Source organism: Xenia sp. Carnegie-2017, unplaced genomic scaffold, assembly GCF_021976095.1.
Source record: "Xenia sp. Carnegie-2017 unplaced genomic scaffold, XeniaSp_v1 HiC_scaffold_6, whole genome shotgun sequence".
NCBI classification, from domain to species: domain Eukaryota; kingdom Metazoa; phylum Cnidaria; class Anthozoa; order Malacalcyonacea; family Xeniidae; genus Xenia; species Xenia sp. Carnegie-2017.
Window position 1 is genome coordinate 1,775,254 of NW_025813526.1, and position 14,907 is coordinate 1,790,160.

At 36.2% G+C, this 14,907-nt stretch overlaps 3 protein-coding genes and 1 long non-coding RNA gene across 4 annotated transcripts; 1 reads left to right on the plus strand and 3 right to left on the minus strand.

The window, feature by feature from the left end:
* The first annotated feature begins 74 nt into the window (after nt 1-74).
* LOC124456783 lies at nt 75-502 on the plus strand. The gene is made up of 2 exons (XR_006952465.1): nt 75-170; nt 242-502. It is a non-coding gene; the product is annotated as an uncharacterized LOC124456783 (long non-coding RNA).
* A 225-nt stretch (nt 503-727) lies between these two features.
* On the minus strand, nt 728-1,874 carry LOC124458337. The gene is given in 4 exon segments (XM_047008371.1): nt 728-744; nt 941-1,377; nt 1,379-1,511; nt 1,514-1,874. Coding segments are annotated over 4 exon segments (915 nt in total). The 5' UTR covers nt 1,842-1,874.
* Nucleotides 1,875-2,780: 906 nt separating this feature from the next.
* Nucleotides 2,781-3,268, minus strand: LOC124458338. Its single transcript, XM_047008372.1, has 2 exons — nt 3,023-3,268; nt 2,781-2,958 (listed from the first exon to the last, which is right to left on the minus strand). The coding sequence occupies exons 1-2, from the start codon at nt 3,259-3,261 to the stop codon at nt 2,781-2,783; spliced, it is 417 nt and encodes a 138-aa protein (XP_046864328.1). The 5' UTR covers nt 3,262-3,268.
* A 1,362-nt stretch (nt 3,269-4,630) lies between these two features.
* Nucleotides 4,631-5,411, minus strand: LOC124458339. Its single transcript, XM_047008374.1, has 2 exons — nt 5,045-5,411; nt 4,631-4,947 (listed from the first exon to the last, which is right to left on the minus strand). The coding sequence occupies exons 1-2, from the start codon at nt 5,235-5,237 to the stop codon at nt 4,631-4,633; spliced, it is 510 nt and encodes a 169-aa protein (XP_046864330.1). The 5' UTR covers nt 5,238-5,411.
* Between the last annotated feature and the right edge of the window lie 9,496 nt (nt 5,412-14,907).

Below are 14,907 nucleotides of genomic sequence, written 5' to 3' on the forward strand. Positions count from 1 at the left end.
AAATACACAATGATATTGCTGGCAGTAAGTTTGTCCTGATTTTTATTTTCTTTGTATGACAAAAATGATAGTTAATAGTCCGGAGTATAAGACCTAGCATTGTTCAAATTCATGAAGAAAGTCTCAAATTCACTATTTTGCATTGGTTTATCAATGAAATTAAAATAGAGGTGAGACCCCAGCAAAATACCTTTTTGTTTCCGAGAAAATTATCAATAAATTTTGCCATATATTTTAATAGTAAAGGCACAGGGATCCCATTTCAAATAAAAAGAAAATCTACAAAACAATTTAGTTCTCATCGCATTTATATCCTCTTGGAAGTAAGTATTATTAAGCGATATATAATTCGTATAAATTGTCATTTATACCAATAAATTTCACATACTTTCAATAAAAAAATGAGAAGAATATTTGGGATTTCTTGATTTATTGGTGTTATTAAATTTTTACAAGAGCATGAAAATGTTTAATAATGATATTGTATCACCTGTCGTCTTCACTGCAGTGTATTCTTTTGATTCATTTTCGGGATTATTTAGGGAATATTACTTACTTATTAATCTTGGTAACAGCTACCACCACATTTGCACAATGCTGTGCATGGAAGATTGACTTGGTACATTTGCACAAGCCCCTACATGCTTTCTTGCAACCACAGTGCACCAGTTCGTTGCACGCTTTGGAAGCCTCTGGAAGAGTGCTCCATGTAGGAATCCATCTGCCATTATTTTGCCATCCCCACTGCGAAGGAAGCGGTAACTGTTGAACTGAAACTAACGACTGACCCCAAACATGACCAGCCTGATATGTTGCCCTCCGAATGTGCTGTACCAAGGAGGCTTGGGTTGGTGGAATGTGGTCGATTGTCTTAGTACCTTGTGCAAATATAGCTTGTCTAGCATCATTGATGTTGGAGAGCGGGCATGTGCGGGAATACATAATAATGATAAATCTTTCAATTTTTCCATTTCTTCTTCTGAGATGGATTCTTTTGGAGATGAAAGAAGCTGAAACACACTGGTAACATCAGGAAAAGACTTCCAGGCTTGAAATGCAGTCTTTTTACCTTTTCCAGCAAAGAACGACACAGTATCACAACCAGTGACAGCATGAAAGAAGGGTAGGGCTTCACATTGCTCCCTACTCAACGAGCTTTGTGTAATGTTATGAATTGGTAAGTACCTCATGTGTTTACCAACACCAAAAGCAATCCAAAGTTCATCTACATCTAACTTGTGCACGTTTGCTATTGCTAACACAACAACATCTGTGTCTACAGTTCTTATGACAATTTTCCTCATTCCACCTTTCGCTGCATGGTTTGCATGAATGAAAATGCGCGTATCGGCCTCCTCGTGATTGCAGGAGCTAACTCATCTTTTCGATTGGCTTCGAACTTATTATGTCTTCCTCAAAAGTGCTTACAATTGTAACATTTGGCAGTTGAATCGATGTTGCTGCCTGACTGAGGTACTTGAAAAGTTCTTGTTTGTTGTCATCTGATCTTAAAATGATTTCCAGTTTGCAGGGATCACAGCCATGTCACATACTCTTCTTCTTGCCCCTACAGCGCCTCGCGATGAACGAGTACCCTGCTTAAGGCTGTCGGGTATATAACGGTCCCAAACAAGATCTATTCTTCTAATACCATTTGCTTGTTGAACAATATAAGGAACAAACACTGATTTGGAGTATTCTTGAAAGGTCTTACACTTCCCTGGGCTAAGCATGTTTACAATAGCTGCGGCATCCAAGATTTTGACATCAACATTTGGACAGGTGGTCTGCACATCAGCTTCGAGACAATCAATCAATTCTGATTTCTGGCCACTTCGCATCTTGTCCCCTGATGATAATGAAGGAGGAGTACTCTGGTTTTCATGCTTAAAAATTCTTGAGATTCCTTCTCTTGACTGACAAGCAATGTACAACCTTGCAAAAAGATTGCAGTCATTCTTTAATGTTGTGACTTGAAGTTTCGTCTTGTTGGTTGTCGTTGGTACTGATGTTCCAAAAAGTGGAAGCTTATTGCGTTCAATTGTGTCAGTTATTGGTGTGTTACACTTTTCAAGTCTCTCTTCGACGTACTTAGTGTATTGTGCTTCTCCGATCTTTCGAGCTGTATAAATCGACTCTATAACACACTCAGGCTCTATTTCTTTCGTATCTACGACAATCAGATCCTTGCTATTTTCCATAAAGGGTTTCCAAACTCCTTTAATGCAGCAGACATTGATTTTACATCTTTTGCAAAGTTCTTTTGGACAGATGGTGTCTGTTCGTGGTGAGTAATGTTCTTTGTAGAACACTGAACGCCAAAGGAACACTCAAACTCTCTTACCAGTCTTGCAATTTCAGGTCCTGCGATCATCCAACGTCTTAGGGCCGTTGGGCACTCGGTGAGGCCCACTGCTCCACCATCACCTTTTATCATTTCGTTCTCTTGCTCGTGGTTTTGGTCAAGGGACATCATAGAAAAACGATGTTGGGACTTCTGAACCACAAATTTTCCATGTGCACTAAACTCTGTAAAAAGAGTAGGATGCGTTTTCTCTAATCGTAAGAGATCTCTCACATGTACTGGCAACCATCTAGAGTAGTTAGACAAGTTCATCGCAAAAAACCAAGGAAGTACCTTTCCAAGCACTTGTAAGTAGACTTGGAAGTTACCCTCTCTGGTAGCCTTAACAAACTGCAGTAGAAGAATTTCGAGGTCTAATACTGTCGCCCAGTATTTGAATTGCGGGCAAAGCTCACTTTGTTCTTTTATCCAAGCTTCATAACTTTTGGGGCTTGTCTTCACAACTTTCGATGTACTCCTGGTAAGCAATTTTCTGCATAAGGTAAATTGCACAGGCACTTACTTGGTGGACATAGCGAGATCTCGTCACGTGCGATCCTTTCAAAACAGAATCCGCTCTTCCACTTGTCATAACCTCAGCATGAATTAGAGCACTTCAAAGTAAAAATATATGTAGTTATTAGATTGAGATTATAAAACAACAAATCTACACCATACCTTGCCCACCCACTGTTAGTTAACCAATGTCCAATCATCTTTAATATTGCCATCTCAATATGCAGGCCACCCATCATTACCATGTACTTATCTTCACCGAATTCATTTTTGTTGTTCCACTGTATTTGCTTAGCGAGTGCATAGAGTGGTTGGTCCATCGCTATAACAGGAGTTTGATTAGGGTTTAAGAACTTAGTAGATTCTTTGACGGTTTTCATTGCATGCTTTATCATAGCCATAGTATGAGCATTGTCTTCAAAAGTGGCAATAAAGAGGTGATTGCATTGGGCCTCAAAACTACGTTTTGCTCAGATGCAAAGTAAGCTGACCATGATAAGTAATCCTTTTCTTCAAGCTTTTCTTTGAGTAAAAGTTCGTCGACCCTTTTTAGCCATTTCTCCTCTTCCTTGATGCTTTTATTTATCAGGTCTTGTTTAGGTTTAAAAGAGCCAGTGACTTTGGGACAAAGAGATCCTTTTACCTTCATCTGTGACAGGAGTTACAGTTGTATAGAATTCAGGTAAACTGTTGACGACCTTTGACTTTGTGGGAGTGTTATCCTGTGGCACTTGTTCTCGTTCTTCTCCTTGTGAGTCAAGAGAAGGATGTTGTGTAAGGAAATTGCTGTTCCATGAAATGAATTTTTAGCGGTTCTTGAGGACGGATTGTGATCGATATTGTCAACTTGGCCTGTAGTAAAGATATTCTTTCTTAATTTTGGAGGACATACAACACCCTCCTTCTCATACAGTTTGCAACACTTGTTTCCCAGATCTGCAGATATCTGCATTAGTCTGTCATAAGAAATGCAAAGACCTAGCTTATAAAACTTGTCGACCAATGTTTTTTCTTGTTTCTGCATGGACAACGAGCGCCGTGGAAGTGGTTAATGGTGTCTCTCTTGACTTGTCATGTCGAATGGCATTGCTAGCACCTGATCGTACATGCTTTACTGAATTAAATATTAGCAGTTGGGAAATCGTTAAAGCGGCACTGGCTCCTGACACCTCTTGTTTCTTTTGATTATTTATATTTGGACCCTCTAAAATCATATTTATCAGGGCAAGTAAACTATCGGGGACTGCTTGTTGTTGGCATTCTGGTGTAAACGTGCCTTCAAAGGGTTCCCTTTTCAAGAACATTTTTTTTCGTACTATACTAGCAGCTTTTGCAAGGTACAATGCAGCGGTGTCTAGGTTCCTATTGTGTACAAAAGCCATAGCTGTTCCAATATCATTTGGCATTGCCAGCTTCACATCTTTACCATCTTTAAATGCATGCAGCTCTGGTATTTGAGTGAGAAGTCGTTCTTTCAGTCTTGTGGAGTTGATACGTCCTTTCACTTCTACTCCTAATTGTTCAAGTCTTGAACAATAGAGCTCTGACAATTGAGACATCTTGAAAACTGCTTCACCAGCTGCCAGGCTTTCACTAATATATAGGCTTAATTCTGCAAGGGCTATTGCCTCAGGTGTTATTTCATTTTATCATCAACAGCACTATCTTGTGGTTGGTTTAATTTGCTTCTCTGACGGTTATAGAGAGATGTCAAGCATGATTTATGGTAATATGCATCTCTTGCATGCATATCACCTTGTGCTAATTTTGCTAACAGTTTGTAATCTTGAAGCGTCTCGGCCGCTGATTGAACATTATTGGTAATTGACATGGTTTCTGCTTTATGCAAATCACCCTCTGTGCAATCACAGAAAAACATGATAAAGCATTGCTACTCTTACTTGACAATTCAAATGTCTTTCTTCTTGTTTTAGCTGGACTAGTAGCTCCTAATATTGCTGGATCCTCAGTTGAAAATTCCTCTTCACTTTTGCGCTTTTGTGCCCGCTGAAGCTTTAGCGTATTGCATTTATTATAGCACGATTTGTGCCATGATGCTCTGTGATTTCTTAAAGTATTTTCAATGCCTGTTAAAGTATTATTATAAGGCTAAATAAGTACAATTTATGGCTCATAGTTGATCTGTGAGTTTATTTCACTTTTAATTGATTAGGAATTCCTTACCTCTGCCATCATCAAGAGAAGAAAGTGGAATGTTAATAGGTAGCGAATCAAGTTTCTCGAATTCTTTCAAGTTTTCTGCAATTGTCTTGTAACTTGAGCCAGCAAGTAAAGTATTTGAAGCTTTTTCCGGACATAAAATCTTTTCTTTTGTGTCTTTTTGACATAAGGCACAAAGGTTCCAGTTTAAAGACATTTTAAAAGCGAAAAATAATCAAAAAAATTATCGAGAAATAGCACTATATCGTCTGGAAATGCCAAATTAACTAGGCGACCAGGCTTTTGCCACAGGGAGCCCAAAATTTATGCAGTTTTCGAAATAACCTTTAAAAAGGGTAACTTTCGACAATTAATTAATTTTTACCGGAATTTTCATGGTGTTTTGTTGTTTTTATATAAAATACAACATTTTTATTTAACATTTTTATATTTAAAACGGTTTTATAAAAGCCTCATTAAGCCCGCGATTTAAGCCGCTGACCAAACTTTTAATCGGCTCAAAAGTACCCTAAACAAGCTGATCCTGCTGGGGTCTCACTTTTATTTTGATCTATAAATAAAATTAGCAATTTGTGGTAAGTTTCATGCTTTCTTCACATGTTTGAACAATCTGACCAATTTTCGGAGCTTATCCTCCGGACTATAACAAATGTTTTGATGATCATTTCAATGTACATTTATAATTGAAAGCCTTTATCTTATTGATCATCATCTTTCTATTTGTTACTTTAAATTACACTTCAAGCAATTTCACCATGATCTTTTTTCTTATCTTTCCAATCAAAGGATAATGATAAATAGTAGTATAGATTTCCATATATCAATGATAGCCTCAAAGGTTCCAATAAAAACTGTTGCACGTAATAAATGTAAAATATGTTATCCATTTCCATACAAACAATTGTATTTTCCAGTTTTCAACTATCATTTAAATAATGAGGCAGTGGTTCTTCTGGCAGTAATTTTCACAGTATATTTAGGAGTTTAGTTTTCAATCTAGAGTATTTCTTTTTTTTTGGGAAGTTGTGTTTAATTGAGGACATATTTATTGTAGATTCATCCATAAAGAACTCTGACTTTGCTGTGTAAAGTGTTTTATTTTAAAACTCATAAAATATATTTTCTTTTTATAAGAATTGAAGTTGGTTCAGTTGGTCAGTTAGTGTTACTTGATTCTGTCTTTATTGCTGTTTATAGTTGTGGATGTAATCAATTCTTGAAACACTCTTAATTTTACATAACAGTTGGATATCCATTTAAATGTAGTAATCTTATGTTAAATGTATTGTCAATAATTATTTAATATGACCATTTTAGGTGCAACTGTTCTTTTTTGTACCTTTGTGTACAGAAACTGAAAACACAACTGCTTTTGTCCTTTTTTTCTTCCTTTATCTCGTGAAACGTTTCTCAAATACGGAAGACGTTTAGCTGTTGGCAAATAAAGAGGTCAATGCTTAACTTTCAATTTTTATCGTTATAAACTTTATTTTGTTGCATCGTGTTTTTCCTGACACAGTATATTACAACGTGATTGCTTTCTCGTAATATTAACATTGTCAGGTCCTAATGCTTTCTTTTCAATTTTCATCGCTCGTTGATAAAAATCTTTTCCTCCTTCGTGCTCTCCCATTTTATAATAAAGCAAACCCAGATTGTACGTCATCGCAATATTAACATGGTCAGGTCCAAATGCTTTCGTTTCAATTTCCATCGTTCGTTCATAAAAATCTCTTGCTGTTTCGTACTCTCACATATTATCGTAAACCGAATCCAGATTGCTGTACGTTGTCGCAATATTAACATGGTCAGGTCCGAATGCCTTTGTTTGAATTTTCATCGCTCGTTCATAAAAATCTTTTGCTTTTTCGTACTCTTCCATTTTACTGTAAACCGAGCCCAGATTGTAGTACGTTGTCACAATTTTAACATGGTCAGGTCCGAATGCCTTTGTTTGAATTTGCATCGCTCGTTCATAAAAATCTTTTGCTTTTTCGTACTGTCCCATATTATAGTAAACAAAACCCAGATTGTTGTATGTTGTCGCAAGATTGACATGGTTAGTTCCAAATGCTTTCGTTCGAATTTCTATCGCTCGTTCATAAAAATCTTTAGCTTTTTCGTACTCTTCAATTTTACTGTAAACCAAACCCAGATCGTTGTACGTTGTCGCAATATCAACATGGTCAGGTCCGAATGCCTTTGTTTGAATTTTCATCGCTCGTTCATAAAAATCTTTTGCTTTTTCGTACTCTTCCATTTTACTGCAAACCGAGCCCAGATTGTAGTACGTTGTCACAATTTTAACATGGTCAGGTCCGAATGCCTTTGTTTGAATTTGCATCGCTCGTTCATAAAAATCTTTTGCTTTTTCGTACTGTCCCATATTATAGTAAACAAAACCCAGATTGTTGTATGTTGTCGCAAGATGGACATGGTTAGTTCCAAATGCTTTCGTTCGAATTTCTATCGCTCGTTCATAAAAATCTTTAGCTTTTTCGTACTCTTCAATTTTACTGTAAACCAAACCCAGATTGTTGTACGTTGTCGCAATATTAACATGGTCAGGTCCTAATGCTTTCATTTGAATTTCCATCGCTAGTTCATAAAAATCTTCTGCTTTTTCGTAATCTCCCATACTATGGTAAACCGAACCCAGATTGTTGTATTTTGTCGCAATATTAACATTGTTAGGGCCAAATGCTTTCGTTTCAATTTCTATCGCTTGTTCACAAAATTCTTTTGCTTTTTCGTACTCTCTCAAACTAAGGTAAACCGAACCCAGATTGTTGTACGTTTTCGCAATATTAACATGGTCAGGTTCTAATGTTTTTACTTGAATTTTTATCGCTCGCTCGAGAAAATCTTTAGCATTTTCATAGTCTCCATTCTTCCAATGCAACTCACTCAGATCGTTGTACGAATAAGAAACATTAATATGATCAACACCTAACACTTTCGTAAGAATTTCTGTTATTTCATAAAGTACTTTAGTTGCAAGTTCATAGTTGCAAAATCTTTCCAAAACATCAACAAAATATTTGGCAAGTTTCCAATTTCTTTTATCAAGTTTTTGTTTTGATGATGTTACATCGATCAACTTATTTAGGAAATGTTGAAATGATGAAGTTGTTATGAATTTAATTAAATGTGGAATTATTTTGATTTCATCTTCTCTGTCTTGAAAATGATTTAGTGCCCAAGCAACTTGACAGGCAAGATCAGCTGCAAACTTTTTAGAATTATTTTCGTTTAGTTTACATCCAAAGGTCTGCGATGAATAATTTATGATGGCATCGTGTACAACGCTGTGCAGGCGGATGTCGTTATTTTCCGTTTGAAGGAATAAAGAACAATGCTTTAATTGAAGATAGACATCTTCTTCAGATTTTTGTGGATCAATGCTTTTAATAAATTGTATTATAACATCTTGTGGTAAGGGATCAAAAGATATTATTGAGAAAAGTTTAAAAACATGTTCCAACAAGATGGATTCTTCAGCATTTTTTTGTACTGCTAACATAACAGTTTTCATTCCTAAGTAAGATGTGTTTATTTTTTGAAAATTAGCATCCATGTTCTCTCGCTCTCCTTCAATCACCTTATCAAAATATTGCTCCCACGTGAATGTCGGATTTACACTTTTTACACTACCTACGTAGGAAGCAGCATTTGCCAGGAACAACGGTTGACGATCTAATTTGTCTGATAAATCCTTTAAATATTTTTCATCTTTATCATGAATATCAGAAAAGACAGATAGAAGTTGTCGACATTCATCATTGTTCATACCATGACTAACTAAAATGTGTTTATTTAGATTTCCATCTGGTGGTATAGCATCTGTATTTTGAACAGTTACTATAATTTGTCCATTTTTCCAATTACGATCACCAACTTGAGGTAATAATGGATAAATTTTATGAAGTTCAACCACGTTATCTACAACAATCCACCATGTTTGCCAAGATTTCAGTTGTTGTGTCAGCAATAATTGAAAATATTTAATTTTTTCTTCGCTGCTTTTTCCTTCTTTTAGAATATTTTCAATGACAGTTTTATCATTGTTAAAGCGTTGACAAAGTTCAGCATAAGTTTTTAAAAGGGATTCTGCATCATTTCCTTCGAGTGTCATCACAAATGTTGTTTTATTTTCCCAGTCTACTGACTTAAACATTTTTTCACAAACTTGTCTAGCTAATTGAGATTTACCACTGCCAGGATTACCAGAAATATAGTAATATGTTAGTTCATTATCGTTAGTACTGCGCAAGTTGTTGAGATCTGCTGTGATTTGATTAAGTAATTCTGTACGTTTAACCACATCGTGATTTGATTTGCAAGGAAGTACTTGAAAAGAACTAAACTTGTTTCTCTGACTTTTTATTTCATTAATTTCAGTGAATGAAAATCCTAGATCTTGAAACGAATTTTCAATATCAGAAACCATTGTATGAAATTTGTCATCAGAAACTTTTCCTTTATTTTCATGGATAAATTTGTTTCTAACAATACGAAGTTTATCCACAGCAGCCTTAGATTTGGGGTCAAGTTTTGTTCCAACTGAGTTGGAAAACAATATTGCTGCAAACAGTGTTGTACAATCCCACTTACTGGTATCACCATCTTGAAATTTTGACAGAATATGTTTGTCATGAGGTTTAGGTTTCCTCTTTGTTTTTTCAAAATTGAACAACTTCATACCACTGACGTTTGTATTTTCCCATTCTCCGTGGGATTTTTTGTAATGAGTGTTCCATTCTTGGATAAAAAGATCAACAAGTTTCTTTTCAACATCTGTAAGTACTTTCTGCAGAGAGGAGTTATTAATTTCCTCTCTTGACTGCATCTAAAGGTCATAAAATTATTAATATCAACATAAATTGGTTCTTTAATTAGAGTTTATAGACAACTAAAATTGTGGAAAATCAAACATAGCTACGTAATGTTACAGTTTTACTTGCACGTGTAAATGAATATCGAGGATGGCAGCTAAAAACAACGCAATTGGACATTTTAGTTTTCCTGCATTTAGGCATTTGGCTACATTTTGGTAGTGGCGTCGCCAGGATTTTATGAGTCGGGCTTGTACCACGTCAGTCGCTATCGAAATGGCCCTAACAATTGCTTCTGCACTGGGAAATTTTTGAAATATTTATCACAACAAGAATAGTTTCAATTTTTTAACTTCTCACCTTGGCAGATTTGTACATTCTTCGTGTTATAACGTTACGTAGATTGATTATTGATTTTAATGAAATGTTTTCATATTATAATACTCCCAGAATTGCAGTCTTTTCATGAGCCTTACTCTTAGTCATTGCTATATTTGTATTTTTGTGTCTACAAGTTCGAGTCTACGAGTATACTTGTCCACGATCTCATACAATTTCTATAATATGGTGTAATGTGGTTCGTGATAAACATTACGATAGTACTTGTTCTTCCTTGCACACTAGAGACTTGAATTATTCCAGAATTATTGATTTGTTTTTTTATTTTTAGGAAATTAAAATCTTCACCACCCGGCTAACAACCTAGAAATGGTAAATGCAACGCAAACTAGTCTGTACAACTAATAGAATGCTCCCCTTTACAGTAAAGTTGTGCGATTTTCGTAAGAGCTACATTAATGCCATGTGCTTCTTTTTCAATTTCGAATGATGCATATGAAGACTTTCAACTAAAATTCTAATGGGGAGCCTTTGGGGGCACGTACCCCCTTCCCAGGCCGCACTTTAGCGACACCACTGCATGTTGGAATGAAAATGGAGGTACTGGGTTATATTATCACTTAGGAAGGTGTTTAACAATTTGTGTAACTGACACACAAAGTTTGTGCAGGTAGGGTACTTGAATACAACGACTACTTAGCCAGCTGTACAATAGAAATATATATGAATCGGAGTGTTAAGACAACCTTGAGAAATATTTCATGTATTCTTCCTTTTCAATAAATAAATGTTGTAAAATATAGGACATGTCATGTCAAGTCATGTTTTTTAGAAAAAAAAACCCAAAAAATTCATTCTAGTTGTGTAGAATGCAGATTTAGACTGTGTCCCAGCGAACATTTAAAAAACAAATTCATTACACACTGTAAAATACTGTGGTAAATTCTGATATCATTTTAAAGTATTCCGTATGTAATCGAAATGCAAATTTCATGTGAATGCCATAAAATGTACAATTGACTTATTGTGATTCTTTGCATGCATTTAAAGTTTCTTAAAACATGGCTAACACTTGAAATGTTTTGGAAAATCTAGAAAAAGACAAAAAAGCTTAAAAAATTTGTCTTAAATTTTGTTGAGTCATTCTCATAAACCACAGAAACATGTTAAGGAAATAGTATATGCGTAGTTTGGTTTACCAATGTATCCGTTCCCACACGGCTAGCAGCCAAGTAACAGTTATTGACGTTAGTTAAATTTTCTTATGTACAATATATAGCTTAAATAGAGGAATTATTCCGACCAATAATAATATTTGTTATTTGTAATAAAGACTATAATACTGCTTTGTAAAATTATAAAAATCAGTTCGATCATTAAGTTCACTCGTGGTTGTTACTGAAGGTATGAGTATACTAAGAAAGAGATATGGCGAGTAACTTGAACACAGCAGGTTATGGGCCCAGGAGAGGTTTGCTTTTCGATGGAAGCGAAAACGAATATGAGTTATGGGAAGTAAAATTCTTGGGCTATATGCGTCTTCAAAAACTGTACGACGTATTTATCGAATCAGCAAGTGAGAGAGAAGAACCAGCAGCTTCAAAACTGGATGACACTTTTTCAGAGCTGGTCCAATGTCTGGACGACCGAAATTTGTCTCTTGTGATTCGGGAGGCGAAAGACAATGGACGGAGAGCTTTAGAAATCCTCGGACATTACTATCAAGGCAGAGAAAAACCTTGCATTATCGCTCTTTACACGGAACTCACTTCGGTGTAGAAAAGTGACGACGAGATTGTCACAGATTATATATTGCGAGCGGAACGATCGGCAACAGCCTTAAGAGAAGCCGAGGAGATAATAAGTGATGCACTACTCATTTCAATGGTTTTAAAGGGTCTGCCAAACACGATAAGCATGTACAGTGCCTGATGACACAACGTTTGGAATAAGAACAAAAAGGCAAACTTTACTATATAAATAGCATATCATCTTCGAATAAAACTGCATGTTCTCTTTACGAGTGGCACAAGGTTCTAGGTCACTGCAACAACAAGGATGTTAGGAAACTAGAGAAGGTGGTTAAGGGGATAAAAACCACAGACTTGAGGGATGTTGAGTGTGAGGTTTGTACGCAAGGCAAAATTTGTCCTACGAAAAGTAAGCTTGAAAATAAAAAGGCGAGGGGTCCTCTTGAGTTTATTCACCCAAATCTTGCAGGTGCTATTGATCCGGAAGGAAGAGAAGGCTTTAGATATGCATTTTCGTTTGTGGATGATTATTCCGCATTGAATATGGTCTATTTTCTTAAGCATAAAAGCGATACCTCACAAGCATTAAAACAGTTTTTAGCAGATGTTACACCTTAAGGAAATGTGAAGCGCATAAAAAGTGATAACGGCACTGAATTTACAAGAGAGAAATTTAAATCCATTCTTAAGGAAATTAAAATTAGGCATGAAACTAGTGCACCATATTCGCCACACCAGAACGGCATAGTTGAGAGATCGTGGTTAACTCTATTTAACATGGCTAGGTGTCTATTGCTAGAAGCGGAACTACCAAAATCCATGTGGACATATGCCGTCATGGCATCTGCTTGTATTAGGAATTGTTGTTTTAATTCGAGGTTGAACAAAACTTTGATCGAAGCGTTTACAGGCTCAAAACCAGACTTGAGCAAAATGCACGTTTTTGGTTGTGTTTCTTATGGTTATTCAAAAAATTCCAAAAAGTTGGACCCTTAAAGTAAACAAGGTATTTTTGTAGGATATGATAAAAATAGTACAGCATATCTACTATACTACCCTGACATTAACAAGGTAGAGCGTGTAAGATGCGTTAAGTTCTTCAGGGAGGGTAGCAGGGAACTGCCAGAACTAGATGATGAAGAACTTGCACCTCAGATAGCAAAATTTCAAGAAAGAAACCCCAAAACATCTAACGAAGACATTAGTACTCCAGAGACATTTAGAGAAACAAGATATTCCACTAGGATATATATGAAGTAAGCCTAAATATCTTGACGAGTACGTGACAGAAAAAATTTCAGGGGAGGATACTGTCTCATATACCGTAGATTTTTGCTATAGAGTATCCAACATCCCATCGACCTATTCCCAAGCAATAAGCTCCAATGAAAAAGTAAAATAGCAAAAAGCTATGAATGATGAAATGAAAGCGTTAATTGACAATGATACGTTTAAACTTGTTCCACCCCCAACAAACAGAGACATAGTGGGGGGAAAATTGGTATACACCGTAAAAGTAGGGCAACATGAAGAATAGACCCATGAAGCCCGTTATGTAGCAAAACGATACTCGCAGACCCCGGTATTGACTACAACGAAACCTTTCCGCCAACTGCACGCATGAGTTCTATCCGTGTATTGCTTCAACACGCTGTTCAAAACAACATGTTATTGCATCAGATGGATGTAAAAACAACTTATCTTAACGCCCCAATAGACGGCGAAATTTATATGCATCAACCCGAAGGATATGAGAAAGTACATAAAAATGGTGAAAAAATAGTGTACAGGTTGAATAAGTCTTTGTAGAGATTGGTAGGAATTGGAATAACGTATTGAATGAACACTTAATCGGGAAAACTTTCAAACAATCATTAGTCGACCCATGCATTTACACGCGATTTGAAGGAAAATATGCTGCTATTCTAATAGTATGGGTAGATGATATTATCATTGTTGCTAACAATGACATATTAATGCAGAGTGTTAAGAAAATCTTAAGCGACCATTTTAAGATGAAGGATTTAGGAATGTTGTCCTGGTTCTTAGGGACTAAATTCAAAGGCTCAGAAGGTGAAATTACAATGAGTCAAAGGCAATATATTATTAAGTTACTAACGCAATTTGGCATGTCGGAGTTTAAACCCAAACCCACTCCATCATCTTCCGATACAAAAAAAATGTCGCATGATCAATCGCCTCAGTTGGAAGATCCGAGTCTTTACAGACAAATTGTCGGTAGTCTTATATATGTTGTGACAAAAACTAGACCTGATCTGTGCTTTATTGTAACAAAGCTGTCTCAAAAGATGGCAAAACCAACACAAGCAAACCTAATAGAGGCAAATCGTGTTCTTAGATACTTGAAAGATACAATAGATAAGACAATTACATTTAGAAAATGTGAAAGTGTTTTAAAATTTGTTAGTTGTTTTGATTACGATTGGGCTGGGGATGCGGATGACAGGCGTAGTATTTCAGTTTACGGTTTCAGGTTGAGTAAGAACGGTGATTTGGTTTCTTGGAGGAGTAAGGGCTCTTTTCCACTCATCGCAAAATGCTCTCGCTGTGAGCTTGCGAGTCTGTTCGCGCGGTCAAAAAATTTTCTTCAATTGATTTAACTATGCTGCAAGTCATGGTAAGCTCGCTGCAAGTAACTCGCAGGCGCTCGCAGTGAGCTTGCGAGTACGTTTTTCGATGAGTGGAAAAGAGCCTTAAGAAGCAATCTACAGTTGCTTTGTCAACTTGTGAAGCTACGTATATGGCATTGACTGAAGCCATTCAGGAAGCAAAATTTTCAAAACAGTTGTGTGTTGATTTGCGTATTTGTAAGGAAGGCGAGTGTGTTTTGTTGAATGTTGACAATCAAGGCGCAATTAACTTAGAAAAGAACCCTATGTACCACAAAAGGTCTAAGCACATAGATATTAGATATCACTTT